The sequence below is a fragment of the Jaculus jaculus genome, chromosome 16, assembly GCF_020740685.1.
Source record: "Jaculus jaculus isolate mJacJac1 chromosome 16, mJacJac1.mat.Y.cur, whole genome shotgun sequence".
Classification (NCBI taxonomy): Eukaryota; Metazoa; Chordata; class Mammalia; order Rodentia; family Dipodidae; genus Jaculus; species Jaculus jaculus.
The window spans coordinates 27,279,775-27,292,545 of NC_059117.1; the positions used below are offsets into that span (position 1 = coordinate 27,279,775).

Consider the following 12,771-nt stretch of genomic DNA (forward strand, 5'->3'; position numbering starts at 1 on the left):
CAATAAGAAGATTTTTGTAAGCATTAAATAAAATACTCTAAATATGATGCCAGACACTCAGATGCTTTTCTTCCTTACAAGCCTCTACCATCTACCCTGTTCCTCAAACTCACACATGAAATGTACTTCATGCACTACCACAGCCATTTAGCATTTTTACCTCAAATGAATTCTATTAGAGCAGAAAACAGTGCATATTAGCATCCTCTTAGCTATGAACAACAAATTTCTTTACATTGCAGTAAGCCTTCTTTCCCTTGTAGACTGATAAATTATACATGAAGCAGTGCATTAGTTTTTATATCAAAAATAACTGCAAATGTGTTAATACATAGTAACTAATAGCAAATAAGCAAACAAATAATATACATTTTTTTCTATTATATCCACCTTTTAGTTTTCCCTCTAAATTAAGACCTAAACTGATGCAATTGTTGAGGTATCGGCAATTATTAAGCATAAAACTAATACTGCCCAGTTTGGTGGCACATGCTTGTCATCCCAAAACTTAGGAGGTTGAAGAAAAAAGACCAGGAGTTCAAGACCAGCCTCAGCTATATATGGGGTTTATATATATGGGGTTTTATATATGGGCTGTGCTACATAAAACTCTATTGCAAAAAATGAAATGAAAAAGAAAATGTTTGTAGGGATCTAATAACCATGAAATACTCCTTCATAAGAATGGTTATAAATAGGTAGATTATAACTGAATACTCTGACATGAATATCATAAAATCAAGTGCTTTTTGTTTGTTTGTTTGTTTATAATATCATATAGAGTTGTGATTCCCTAGAACAGATCATTGCCAGTGCTGCATCAGTATGAAAGCCCTTGATGGGTGTTGGTGTGGTTGGGTGTTGGCATATGTGTGGGTAAAATGGGAACACTTAAGAGGCAGAAGAATCTAGAAGTTATACCTCACAAAGATACAGAAAATAGCTAAGTACTAACAATTTGTAAAGAGAGTAAGGATAAGAACTGCTATTTCTGCTCTAACTCCTTAACATACTGAATAAATATTTCACACTTAGGCTTGAACATATTACAGAATTTTAACAAAAAACATATGACTCACATTTTCACAGAAGCTAATCTTAAGAAACTGAATAGACCAAATGAAGCAGCATGCTACTTAAATAGACAAAGGCTTAAGTCTACCTCTAACTTCAAGTTGGAGGAAGAGGAAAGCATTTAACTAAAAACACAAGTTGGATCTGGGCAAGGAAAATATGACACAGTATTGCCACACTCGTATCATACATTTCCTTTTTTTTTTTTTTTCATGAGAATTCTGAGAAGGAGAAAACTACAGCTGCCTGAATATTTTGCAGCAAGCCATACCAACTTCAAAATTGAAAATTAACAAGACAGGACAACCTTAAAAAAATGTTTTTCATTAATATCTATTCTACACTATGCCTGAAGTGGTCACCTTTGGGGAATGAAAATGTTTTTCTCTAGTATGTAATTAAAAAGAAAGGAGAAAAAGAATGGAGAAGAGGAGAAAAAAATATATACCAAAAGAGAAATAAAAGGCTTCCAGGGAGATCAAGCATGTATGTTTTATGGGTGCTAGCTGGAGTAACTAGCAGTTCATTGCAGGTTAACACACAAGTTGCCACGCAGTCTCAGGCACTCTGCTTTAAAAGGGTATTATTCAAAGTTATCCTGTCATTTTCTTTTATTTTACTAAACAGCAATGCACTTTGTAGGAAAGAAAAAAATCATAAAAATATTAATTACGACCTAAATGTCAGAGAATCATCAACTCTCATTTTTAAAAGTTTTTCTTAACTAACATTGCCTTGGGGTAAGGCGATTTTAAATACAGTTTACTTTTATGCTTGCTTTTAACTTTTAAATAAAATAATATTCCTCCCTCACTTAAGAAATAGTGAGCATTTAACATTTTTCCAAGGTTAGCTGCAGGCAAGTGAAAACCCTTCATTCTTACAAGCTAGCAGCCTGTTGGTTTTCTTTTCTTGTTTAAGCCAGGAGGAAAATTATAAATGAAACAAATGTCAAGTAAGAAAGGGGTTAATATTTAATTAAAACCAGTTCTATCCACTGTAACAATGACCTGGAGCCAAACAAGGCGGAAGATGTATGAGTCATTCTTTCTGCCCGTGAATGAGACAGCTGATCTCCTCAGCAATTCCTCAAGACAAGCAGGCGGAACTGGAGTTCTGCCTCCATTCACAAAAACACAGTCCAGCATGAGCAGTGTGGCCCAACCACAATCTTTTCATGTCACACCCTTTCAGAGAGCTGAAGCAAGTAAACTTGAACTTGCAATATAAACACACTGATTTTATAGCTGTCTCTAATAGAGCTCAGATCCATTAAGAAACACATTTAAATAAATGGCAACTATAAAGATATATATGAATGCATATACAAAATATTTAAGCTACCATATTTACAGGGTACCTTGTTCCAGAAATGTACAAAAGTTAGGATTGAAAGTAAAAACCAAGAAGGATAGAAAGAAGGAAAAAGGAAGAAGAAAGGGGGGAAAAAAGGAAAGATCATTAAAAAGACGAATGGTGCTGTGTAGCTGAGACAGAGCACTTGTTTAGCATATGGGAAGCCCAGGGATTGATCTCCATCACCAACAAAATATATATATATATATGTCAAACAAAATTAAAAACAAATGCCTTATTTTTCTTGCCTAGTACTCAAGTTTTTAATCACTGCTAAAGTTTGTAGCATTTCTTTTTGAATAAAAGGGTTAGAAACAAATTTCTCTAATGAAATTTAAACTTTATCTTAAGTAAAAGTAAAACAAGAAAGTCAACCTTTGCACAGTGGTAGTCCTTTAAATCCTAAAATGAAGCTTCAGGCCATAGAACAAAATCATGCTGAGTTCACTAAACCCAGTTTTATACCACATCCAGTTTTAACATTAAAATGATTGTGCCCCATTTAAAAGCATTAATTAATGCAGAAGTGTAAACATATTTAAGTAGAAAATGAGGGGAGGCATTTCACTTGATAAAAATGACTTTAATACTTAACACATTCTTTGTATATGCTATAAAAAATAAAAACAGGAAGTTGGCTGTACAAAGTCTCAACTCAACTTCAGTTCCTAACTAAACTAACCTGCAATGACTTGAAAACATAAAGAAAATTCAGAGCCAAGGAGCTGTTATTTGTAGTCAAATATTTTCTCTAAGCCACCGAGGTCTAGTTGTCATTGTTATTCCTATTTTTAATTACAAGATTGTACACAGGTCAAAGGAACAAGTTTGTACTCTGAAATGCACAGAATTAAATATTTTTGTAATACCTAGAAAAATTTAAGCAATATTGCATTCTCATTTTCTGGGAAAAAAAAATACAATATGACATGCCAAACCCAATGTTCTGATTCAAAAATAATTATTTTCTATTTTTTAAATAGGTCATAGATGACCATTTGTATATTTCCAATAAATATCTAGATGTCAAATACATTTGTTTTACCTGTTCCCTTTAAATTAAGTACAAATGAGAAGTCTTTTTTCATGCTTCATAGTGCTTCATGGTACAACAAAAAGAGGGTTGGAAGCTATTCCCACCACAATACATCTGTGAATAGACTCATTCTCAAATCTGAGAAGTTGTGTGGATTTCTTTAATTCAATGCTCTATTCCTGTTTCATGTAAACCATATAAATATAGTTTTTAAAATTGTTATTCCAACTGCACCAAATAGACAAAATGAAAGAAATATATCCTAAGAACTTGTCCAATATGTATTCTACTTTTAAGTAGAATTTTTGAACATTAGAAACAAGTGCCTAATGATTTCTATGTGTGAAGGACACCACGAGTCACAAATAATATGACAATTATTTAAGAAATATCATGAAAAATTTACTTTAAATATAAATTTAGCATCCATCTTTGAAGCAAACTGAGGGAAAATAAAAGTAATAACCTCTCTACTTGTAAGCTAATCTGACCATTATTAGAAGCCTACCAAAAAAAAAAAAAAAAAAAAAATTCCAAACTGGGAAGACCTTATTTAGATGAGGTAATAATAAACCTTGGAATAGTAAGGTTGTTCTTGGAGATAAAACTTTGGCTGAAAGTGCAGCTGAGGTGGCACAGTGGAACTCCCCTACTAAAAACACTCTACCCTGACGGCTGTGACCCACTGAGGACTTTGGCTCAAGCTTGTTAAAGAAAAAGAACCTCATGGCACCCAGACCCACTACCAGACAAGACATGTTTTTACGTGAGATATTATTAAAATATACTCAGCTTTGTAGAGCCTTCTATTTCAGTTCTTCTCACACTAGAGGTTGTAGAATGCCACTCATTAACACCCTCATAGGACGTTAAGAGCAAGAAGTCATGATGCTGGATGTTTGAGCTCATTATTTCAAGACATCAAATAATTCCAATTGCTTGTCAGCAACAATATAATTCAAAGGATGAGGAATCAATACAGGGTAGTACATAGTAAAGTTACAATATGAAGTAGCCATGGGAAAATGTAAAATGGGCATAATTCTTACTTCTTTTATCTGTTGCTATGTTCATGGAAAACATTAGATTTTTCAATTTTCTGCAAAATTTGATTAGTTTTAGTAAATTGTTACAAGTTTTTAACATGCAGCACCAGTGCATGGAAAGTGGTGTTAAAGTGAGGTCATTTCTTCATAAACATGTTTGAGGTCTCTGTGTGGAGGTAAAGTGAGGGGGAGGAATGCAGCTGTATTTTTAGGGAGGGATTCAGTGAATTAAACTTACTAGCCACATCCCCACCCTCAAAAGAGTCTTGCCTTATCTGTCCCAATGAGATAAAAACACATTTTAAAATCCACAATACTTTGCTCATGACTAATCCATACATTGTAACTTAGTAAATTCTTACTGGAAAATTCTTACTAAAAAAAAAAAAAAAAACACTAAAAATATTAACATGCATCATTTCTCAACTGTTTAGGGACTTAGATATTTTTTTAACCATGACTATCATATGGCACATAGAAACTACCTGGATTCTTATGTCTAATATGATTTTTAGACAGATTTAGCTTCCCAGAGGGATTTTAACTCATGGGAGAAATTTGGTTAATTGTCAATTAATTTTTTAAGGGGTCAAGATGTCTTAAAATTCCATGATCACTCTCTTGCTATGAAGCAGTAAGAAAAGAAATAGGTAAACAGTTCTCAATTAGCCAGTTTAGCAATGTTTTAATTTCTGGGTGTTTAGAAGGACATAAATGGACAAACCTGGCAACAAATAAACTAAGACAATTTTAGGACGTCTCTTAGCTAACATTGTTCAAGGCTTGGGATTAAGTCAAGTTAAAATACCTGTGCAAAATTATAGTTATGCTTAATTGCTAAGAGCAAAAATAAATGTGATCTCTATTAACAGTATAAAAATAACTTCTTACTGTTAATTCTTTTTAAATTACATTAACAACTTTTTGCTTACATCAAAACTGTCTACATTAATGTAAACAATTTTGGAGATGCTTAAATTATTCTAAAAAGCAATCTTATCCTTATTTTGTAAATAGTAGCACACCTGGGTATTCAATGAACACACTGAAGATTAATTTCTGAATTTAATTAACCTTAGGAATACTTTTCTCAGTAAAAGCATATGTTCCTCCAAATATATTAGTCATGATGTGACTAACTATATATAATGCTTCACCTTCAAGGTTGATTTACATGTCAAGAATCATGGATAGGAATATCCCATACAATCTTAAGAGATAAACTTGGACAAATTATAATCATCACTTATCTAAGCCACATGACATAATACAAATGAAAACTAACAAAAAGAAAGAAAATGCACTCAAGCTGGTTGTAAAATAGTAAGAGTCTGATAAAGATCCCACATTTTAAAATTCAAGAAACAGAGTTGCTATGCACATTCCAAATCTGCCAGCCAGCGCACTGACTTGGGATCAAAATCAAACATCTTAAGAACCAACACACCATCCACAACAATTAACATAGGTATTTTAAGGGTTTTTTTTTTTTTAATAAGTGAATGCTTTCTTGAATAAACATTAAGTCCTCACAACCTTCAAGTAGGCAAAACTAATAGATAAAAGTTAATTCAAGAACCTATGCAAATCTTTATTTAAAAAGTTTTTTAAATATATGGTTTATGTTGCAATACTAAGTAATCTATTGTAATAAGTTTCATTTAGAGGCACAAGTACAAATGACCTTCAGATATAACCAACACGTTCACTACTACTTACCTTTCATTAACATATGAAGACAATCACCCAAGCACAGGACAATTAGGACAGCTATTTAACTTAAATGATTCATAAATATTGCTAAAGCTTTTTGAAAAACTTGAATATCAGCAAAACAAGCAAATTTATTTTACATGCTAACAGCAACCTAAACTGCATACTAGACCACCAAAATAAATAAATAAATAAATAAAATAAAATATATGAGTCTGCTCCAAGTAGCCACAGCAGTATCTGGGTTTCACCCAGAGACCCTCTCCACTTAACCAGATTGAAAAATTTCTTCCCCCAAATTAAATTCCCCACAGAATGTGAAGACACAATAACAGAAAGACACAAATCTTGAAATATCTGTAACTTTATCTTGTGTTCCCCACAAAAGTAAGTCAGAAAATCAGTATTTCACATTCTTCGTACCAAATCCAAAAGGAAAATTTCAAATTATAGAAACCAACAACAGAAAGAAAAAAAAAAAAGACCCTTCCACATTAGGCATATCTGAAGACGTGTCAACCTGTCTTGAAGCAATAGTCTCATTGTTCCTATAAACAAGTTATACACAATAACAGATATATAATAGGTTACATCATGAAATGTGTCAAAACAATCCAAAATGCTATTAAATGTCTTTATATTAAATAAATCCTAATAAAAGTGACAAAAATAGCAAAGATCAACTTCTACAAACAGCACATACATAGTAACACAGAGAAAACATTCTAAAAATCTTACAATTCCCCCAAGGATTGATATTTAAATCCACAGATTTCCTAAGCATTGGATACACACCTAACGTTCTGTGTTGTGAGCAAGGTGGAAAGAAGACACTGGCACTTAAATCTTGAAGCATCCCGGCCTGATGAACCCAGAGAAACTAATTTCTGCCATCAGAAAAGTCCTCCACCAGAACACCAAATAATGACATGCGCTGCTCTAAAGGAAACAGCCAGCCAGCCGGTTCTGGCTCTAGGAGGTCTCTCGAGGTACAATAATATAAACCTGATCAATTGCAATTAAAATCTGAGCAGAGGCTTAGGACTTGAAGTCTTGGTGCATTAGTTCTTGCCAAAAGCAGATGTGATTGTGAGCTGGAAGCAATTTCTCCTGGTAATTTGTGATGACACTGGGTAGTGCAGCCCCAGAGTCCCCAAAGACAAACTCATCAGAGGCTCTAATGTATGCATGACACATGAGGTGGCTCTTTTAGAGCTCAATTAATTGGGCTGAACATTAACACAGCAAGTTCAGAAGATATTTTCCCCCTTTTCTGGAGTTGCTTTTCCCCATTTTAAGCATTTGAATTATTTTTTTTTTCTTACCTTCTGCAAGCCATGTTTCTTGTAATTGGCTTAGATCTTGAAAGAGTTCTAAAAAAAAAGAAAAAAACAAGTCAAAGTTATAAACATAAGATTTGCCAGTCTTTAGACTTCATTAAATAGAAATGCTTGTCATGTAATTGGCATTAAGTAAGATTTTAATTTGGGGACAGTTGATAGGAAAGGAGAAGGGATTCATAACTTAAGTATCTCAATAATCTTGCCTTCTTATAATGCCTATTGAAGAATACATACTTTTAAGATATTCTTTACTCAAGTATATAATGTCAATTCCCTCTTCACTTATTCTCTACTCTTCTATCTCTTCAAAAAATGCTTAAGATGTAAGTTCAAGGATATCAAGAAACTATAGATGCACTAAAATTCATCAAGGAGCTAAAGTACATGTGGTGTATGCACACAAACCTTTCTTAAATATATTCAACTCTGGCTAAAATAACAGTAGGGGAAAGATAAAGAAAGACAAGAGAGGATTTGATTTGCATCTTCTGAACTTGGAGGCAACTCTCAAAACACCGCAATTTCAGGTTCAATGCCTCCAAACTAAAAAGGGCAACTTTAAATACAAGTTTTTAAAAGAAAATTTCTACATACAAAGGTCTACAGAAGTCAAACACAAATAGTCCCCTGGCTTCAGTCTATCAAGTCCAAAACTGTATGTTTTGTCACACCAGGGAGGCAGGGAAGTGCCTAGTAAGATGGAGACTTGAGGAAGTTTCAGAGCTCAGCCTAAAACAAACTGAACTTTGGTAATTAAATCTAAGAACTACCAGTTCATTATGAATGCCCCCACAGTACTGAAATTATTCGTAATATACTGACCTCCTACCAACAATTCATAAGAATCTGTAACCTAATTTATCAAATTATGTAATAATTATTAATTAGGTCTTAAATATGAGTCAAAGAGCACCTTAAGGTCTTATTAACAAGATGCGATGGCTTCACAATGGAGTCATCAAAATTATTAAAATTTTGGTAATAGTATATATGGTTTCAGAAGATACTGAATGGGAAATCAATCATTCATATTGTTGAATTTGTAATAAAGTTGAAAAAAACATAAGTAATGTGCACTGCTGCTTGCTCTGTCCTACTGAGATAGGCATTTTCAATTGTTATCTTAATGTAGGGGAGTACTTGTATGCCACATGGACAAGAATAAACACATGGGGATGATTTAAAGAAGAATGTCACATTTTCAGTTTTATTTACTCCTTTCATTAGTTTGAGACGGGGTCATAAAATATTCTCCAAAGTACTGTCACATTATATGAAGTTCTCTAGGCATAATTCTAAGTTAACATCAGTAATTTCACAGTTGATTATCTTTTTGAGATAAGACTGAAATGCTGTTCTTTTGAGGGCGTAGAGTGTTGGTAAATAGAGGATTTCAGCTCAAAGTCAAACCTCACCTTCTGAATCATGAGCCAGATCTCTGTTAATGAATTTTCTTTTCCTGACATTTGTTGGTTTCTCGTTACAATTTCTCCCACGCTGACTCTACAAAGGGAAAGATAAAATCCTTTAAAAGAATGTAAACCTCAAATGTCACACATAAAGGAACACATGCATACACCACATAAGCCTGCTGGATTCTCTCTGAATAGGAAAATAAAAGTTCATAGAATCAATTCAAATATTTGTTTTCTGCCTTTGACAATGAAAGCTTAGGCTGAGAATTCAACAACTAGGGAGAGTTGCTTCCCAATGCCGATGATCCCACACTACTGCTTCTCATCAGTCATATTTATTGATGGTATCTCAGCCTCAAAACGTTAAGCTATAACGCTTAAGAGCTTTTCTTTTTCTTTTTTTTTTTTTTTTTTTTTGGCTGGATCTACACTAAATTAGAATACAGTGATTTCTTTTTTTATTCTGTCTCAGATAGCATACACCTTCAGTCAAATAAGCAAAAAGGAGAGTGGAGAAATGAAAACAAAAGATGAGAGGAAAAATGAGAAAATAAAATAACAAAACCCCAAGACACCCCATGTAAACAAAAAGTGTCAGCGTTGGTCTCAACTTCATTCCTTTCAATGTGGCAGACAAACCCAGCCACAAACTTTGAGTGCAGCAAGTGCTGCTGCCCTCCGCCTCCTCTTCCTCTCATCTTGGGCACTTTAACCAGAAAAAAAAAAAAAAAAAAAGAGGGGGGGAGTTGAAAACAGAACTATGCCTTATCCAAATCACTGAAAGGTAAGCTCATTTTGAAGACGGGGCTTCTAGAAGCAGAGTCGCCCTACAGTGGTAACAAAGCAGATAAGTATCGGCAGTCCCAACCCCCCTGCCCCCTCCCTTCCCAGCTCCGCTCTCCCCACCCCCGTCGGAGTCAAGTTTATAAACAGCAACTTTCGAACTGATCACTCACATGGGTGACCACGTAAGGCACTTGCTGGTCATAAAATCCATCCATTCTGCTGTTCTTCGCAAATATTAGCTCAGTATTTTATATTTTGAGCATCTGGCTGGAGGTTTCTTCTGGATCTGGACTTCTATCAACCTAGAGGGGAACAAGATGGCTTTTAGATTTTAAAAAAAATCATGAATGAAGCTCTTGAATTTGCATAGCTAATTACCCTCCGACAGTCCCATTCACAAAAAAAAATAAAAATAATAATAATAACCCTCCCCTTCAACGCCTCCTTCACCTGGATCCAAAGAGAGCCGAGAGTTCACAATTTACATATTTTCGGTAGGAGCAAAAATCCGTACGAGAAGCGATGTATTTATTTACACCCTCGAGGTTTCCCTGCGCGGTCGGTGTGCCCCGGGCAGCTCTGATTCGCAAACGTGTGCAAAACTAGCAATGGCGATCAAGGAGACTTGCTCTGCACCTAACGGGACTGAAGAGACGGAGACACCTCTCTCGTAAGGGTAGTTTTTGCAACCCTCAACCATGCAATTATCTGGAGAGACATAAAAAGTTGTTGGAAAGACCCACCTGAAGGCCACGCTAGGCGAACGGCTGCAAAAAATTCCCTCCAAATTTAATAAAAACATTAATTATAAGCCCAGCACTTCCCCTTTGGAAGCCGAAAAGCGCCTCTGACAGAGCTCAATTCGGTGGTTTTTCCTCTACTTCTCCTCCAGGGGCCTCCAATCCAAACTGATGGATCGCTGCCTCCCATTGGCTCCACGTCTCTTTCACAAGATCAGATTTCGGGCTGTCAATCAGGCGGCTCCGCGGCCCCTAGCCACGGGTCCCCCCTGCGCCCCTCTGCCTAAACGACCTCTCTGCGGGTCGTCTCGGGGGGTCCGCACTCGGGACGGCCTCGGGGTTGGCTGGGGAGGTGGGAGGGGGGGGTGGTGAGGGAGTGTGGATCGACTTCCTTTCCTAACCACTGCTCATTGAACACAGACGCCCGGGCACATGAAACCTTGAGTAACCGAGCGGCCAGTTCTCATTCCTGGCGTGTTGGGTCCACTGTGGGTGCTGATCTGAAAGCTGTGTGCTTCGGAGCAGGTATAGACTCGAGGGTGCGATGCACGCGAGGCCCGCGGGGGTCCCACACCCCCTAAGAGCTCCAGCTCTGTACCCGACCCGAGTCACCGCGCGCCCCCATCCTCGCTGGCCACCAGCTTTGGAAGCCCAAGTTAGATTCTCATTTTCTTTTTTCTTTTTCAGAAGCATGAACACCACCATTGCTTAGCGGATTTTTTTTTTTTTTAATTTAATCCACTCTCTTACTTCTTGTCTAGATGGAAAGCATGAAAATCAGATTTGTCTCTACTAGTGCTGGAGACTGGCGGGGGTGGGAGGGGGGGGGAAGTGGGAGGGAGAAGGACCTCCAGTCCCCAGGAGTTAGGGGAGGGGACGGGGAGGCTCGGATATCCTAGGGGACCCGCACGTTTCCGGAGCTTTTGTTATGTACACAGAGAGGCGGAGGGTGTCACTTACTGTACTTGACGCTTTCACTTCCTCTCCGGCGAGGAGTTTGGGGGGGGCCGGTGGATGCACCACAGGGCTCGGGTTACAAGGACGTGAGGAAGCCGCGGGGCTGCATCGGTGCATCCACTTGGCCTGGGGAAGGGGGGGAGGCTTGGAGCACTGGAATGACCACCCCCCCACACCGGGAAGCTGGAGAGGGTGGCAGACCGCAGGGAGAGGGAACCCGGGTTCGGGGGTGTTGGGATTCACTTAATGACCCCGGTGTTGACCAGTGCTAGTGACCACAGAGAACGTTTCCGACCGCTGCTTCGCCTGCTCTGGCAGGGTTGGGGGGGGGGAGTGCGTGCAGCAATCCTCGATTTCCACTTGGAAAGTTTTCTCTCCTCTAAACGGACCCTCGTGGGGACATTAAGATGGAGCGTGAGCGCCCAACACACCAAGTCCGCACCAAGCAGGAGGAGCGAGGCGGATGAGATTTAAAAAAAGGAAAAAAAAAAAAAATAGGCACGTTCCTTCCCGGGAAAATACCTCGAAACTGTGTGTCTGTCCGGCGAGGACACACCCCGAGACGCAAAGCATTTGAGCGGGAACTGCGTCTTCAACCCGGGGGCCCTGGATGACTTCCGGGCCTGGAGGCTGCAAGAGCGGGACACCGTAAAGGCTCTGAGTCCTTCACGAGAGTGCAACCGCGACCGGGCGCACAGCGCGGGCGCCCCGCCGCCGCCGCCGCCGCCGCCGCCGGGAAACGCGAGCCCGCGTGCGAAGAGCAACAGTTTCCAAGAGACCCCGGCGCGCGCGCGCGCCAGCGGCAGGGCGGGCGGGCGGCCGGAGCCCGACGGATCTCCAGGGCAACCGGGAGGGGGCGGAGCTTCGCGAGGCTCCGGCCGCAGCCAATCACGAATCGCGTCTCCGCAGCCCATTGTTGTTTATTGCTGACCCCGCAGCGCTCCGCTAAGAGATTGGCCCGCTTTCGGGAAAGGGGCGGAGCCAGGTCCGCCCCCCCCCTCCTCAGCCACCTTTCGGCTCCATTCACAAAAAAAAAAAAAAAAAAAAAAAATCCCGGCCTGTCTGGGTCACGTGGTCCGGGGCGTGGAGGAGCTGGGGAAATGACACCACAAAGGCCCGAGTTTCCCAAACCACGGAACTTTTCCCAAGTCGCTGGTTCCATCTTGTCCCCTTCCCCCGGGCAGCAAATACTAGACGCCTGGGGTCTGGGAGCAAGTCACGAGACAGAAAGAAAGAAAATAAACTGCAAACTACAGTACGGGGTGCATTGGCTAGTAAAAAAAAAAAAAAAAAAGAGTGAGAACC

The 12,771-nt window shown here is 38.7% G+C and overlaps 1 protein-coding gene across 6 annotated transcripts in view; it reads right to left on the bottom strand.

Moving 5' to 3' along the window:
* The window catches only part of Etv1 (ETS variant transcription factor 1), a 96,369-nt gene extending 84,268 nt beyond the window's left edge, over positions 1 to 12,101 (bottom strand). The window contains exons 1-6 of one of the 6 annotated variants that reach the window (XM_045135675.1): positions 11,989 to 12,101; positions 11,470 to 11,592; positions 10,220 to 10,414; positions 9,940 to 10,071; positions 8,984 to 9,071; positions 7,551 to 7,598 (exon numbers count right to left, since the gene is read on the bottom strand). In XM_045135675.1, the coding sequence (XP_044991610.1) occupies positions 7,551 to 7,598; positions 8,984 to 9,071; positions 9,940 to 9,984 (181 nt within the window). In that variant the 5' untranslated portion in view covers positions 9,985 to 10,071; positions 10,220 to 10,414; positions 11,470 to 11,592; positions 11,989 to 12,101. Of the gene's footprint in view, positions 1 to 7,020; positions 7,344 to 7,550; positions 7,599 to 8,983; positions 9,072 to 9,594; positions 9,683 to 9,747; positions 9,805 to 9,939; positions 10,072 to 10,219; positions 10,753 to 11,469; positions 11,593 to 11,988 lie in introns of those variants that run through there. The other 5 variants (XM_045135673.1, XM_045135674.1, XM_045135676.1 and 2 more) reach the window with 5 other exon arrangements.
* Between the last annotated feature and the right edge of the window lie 670 nt (positions 12,102 to 12,771).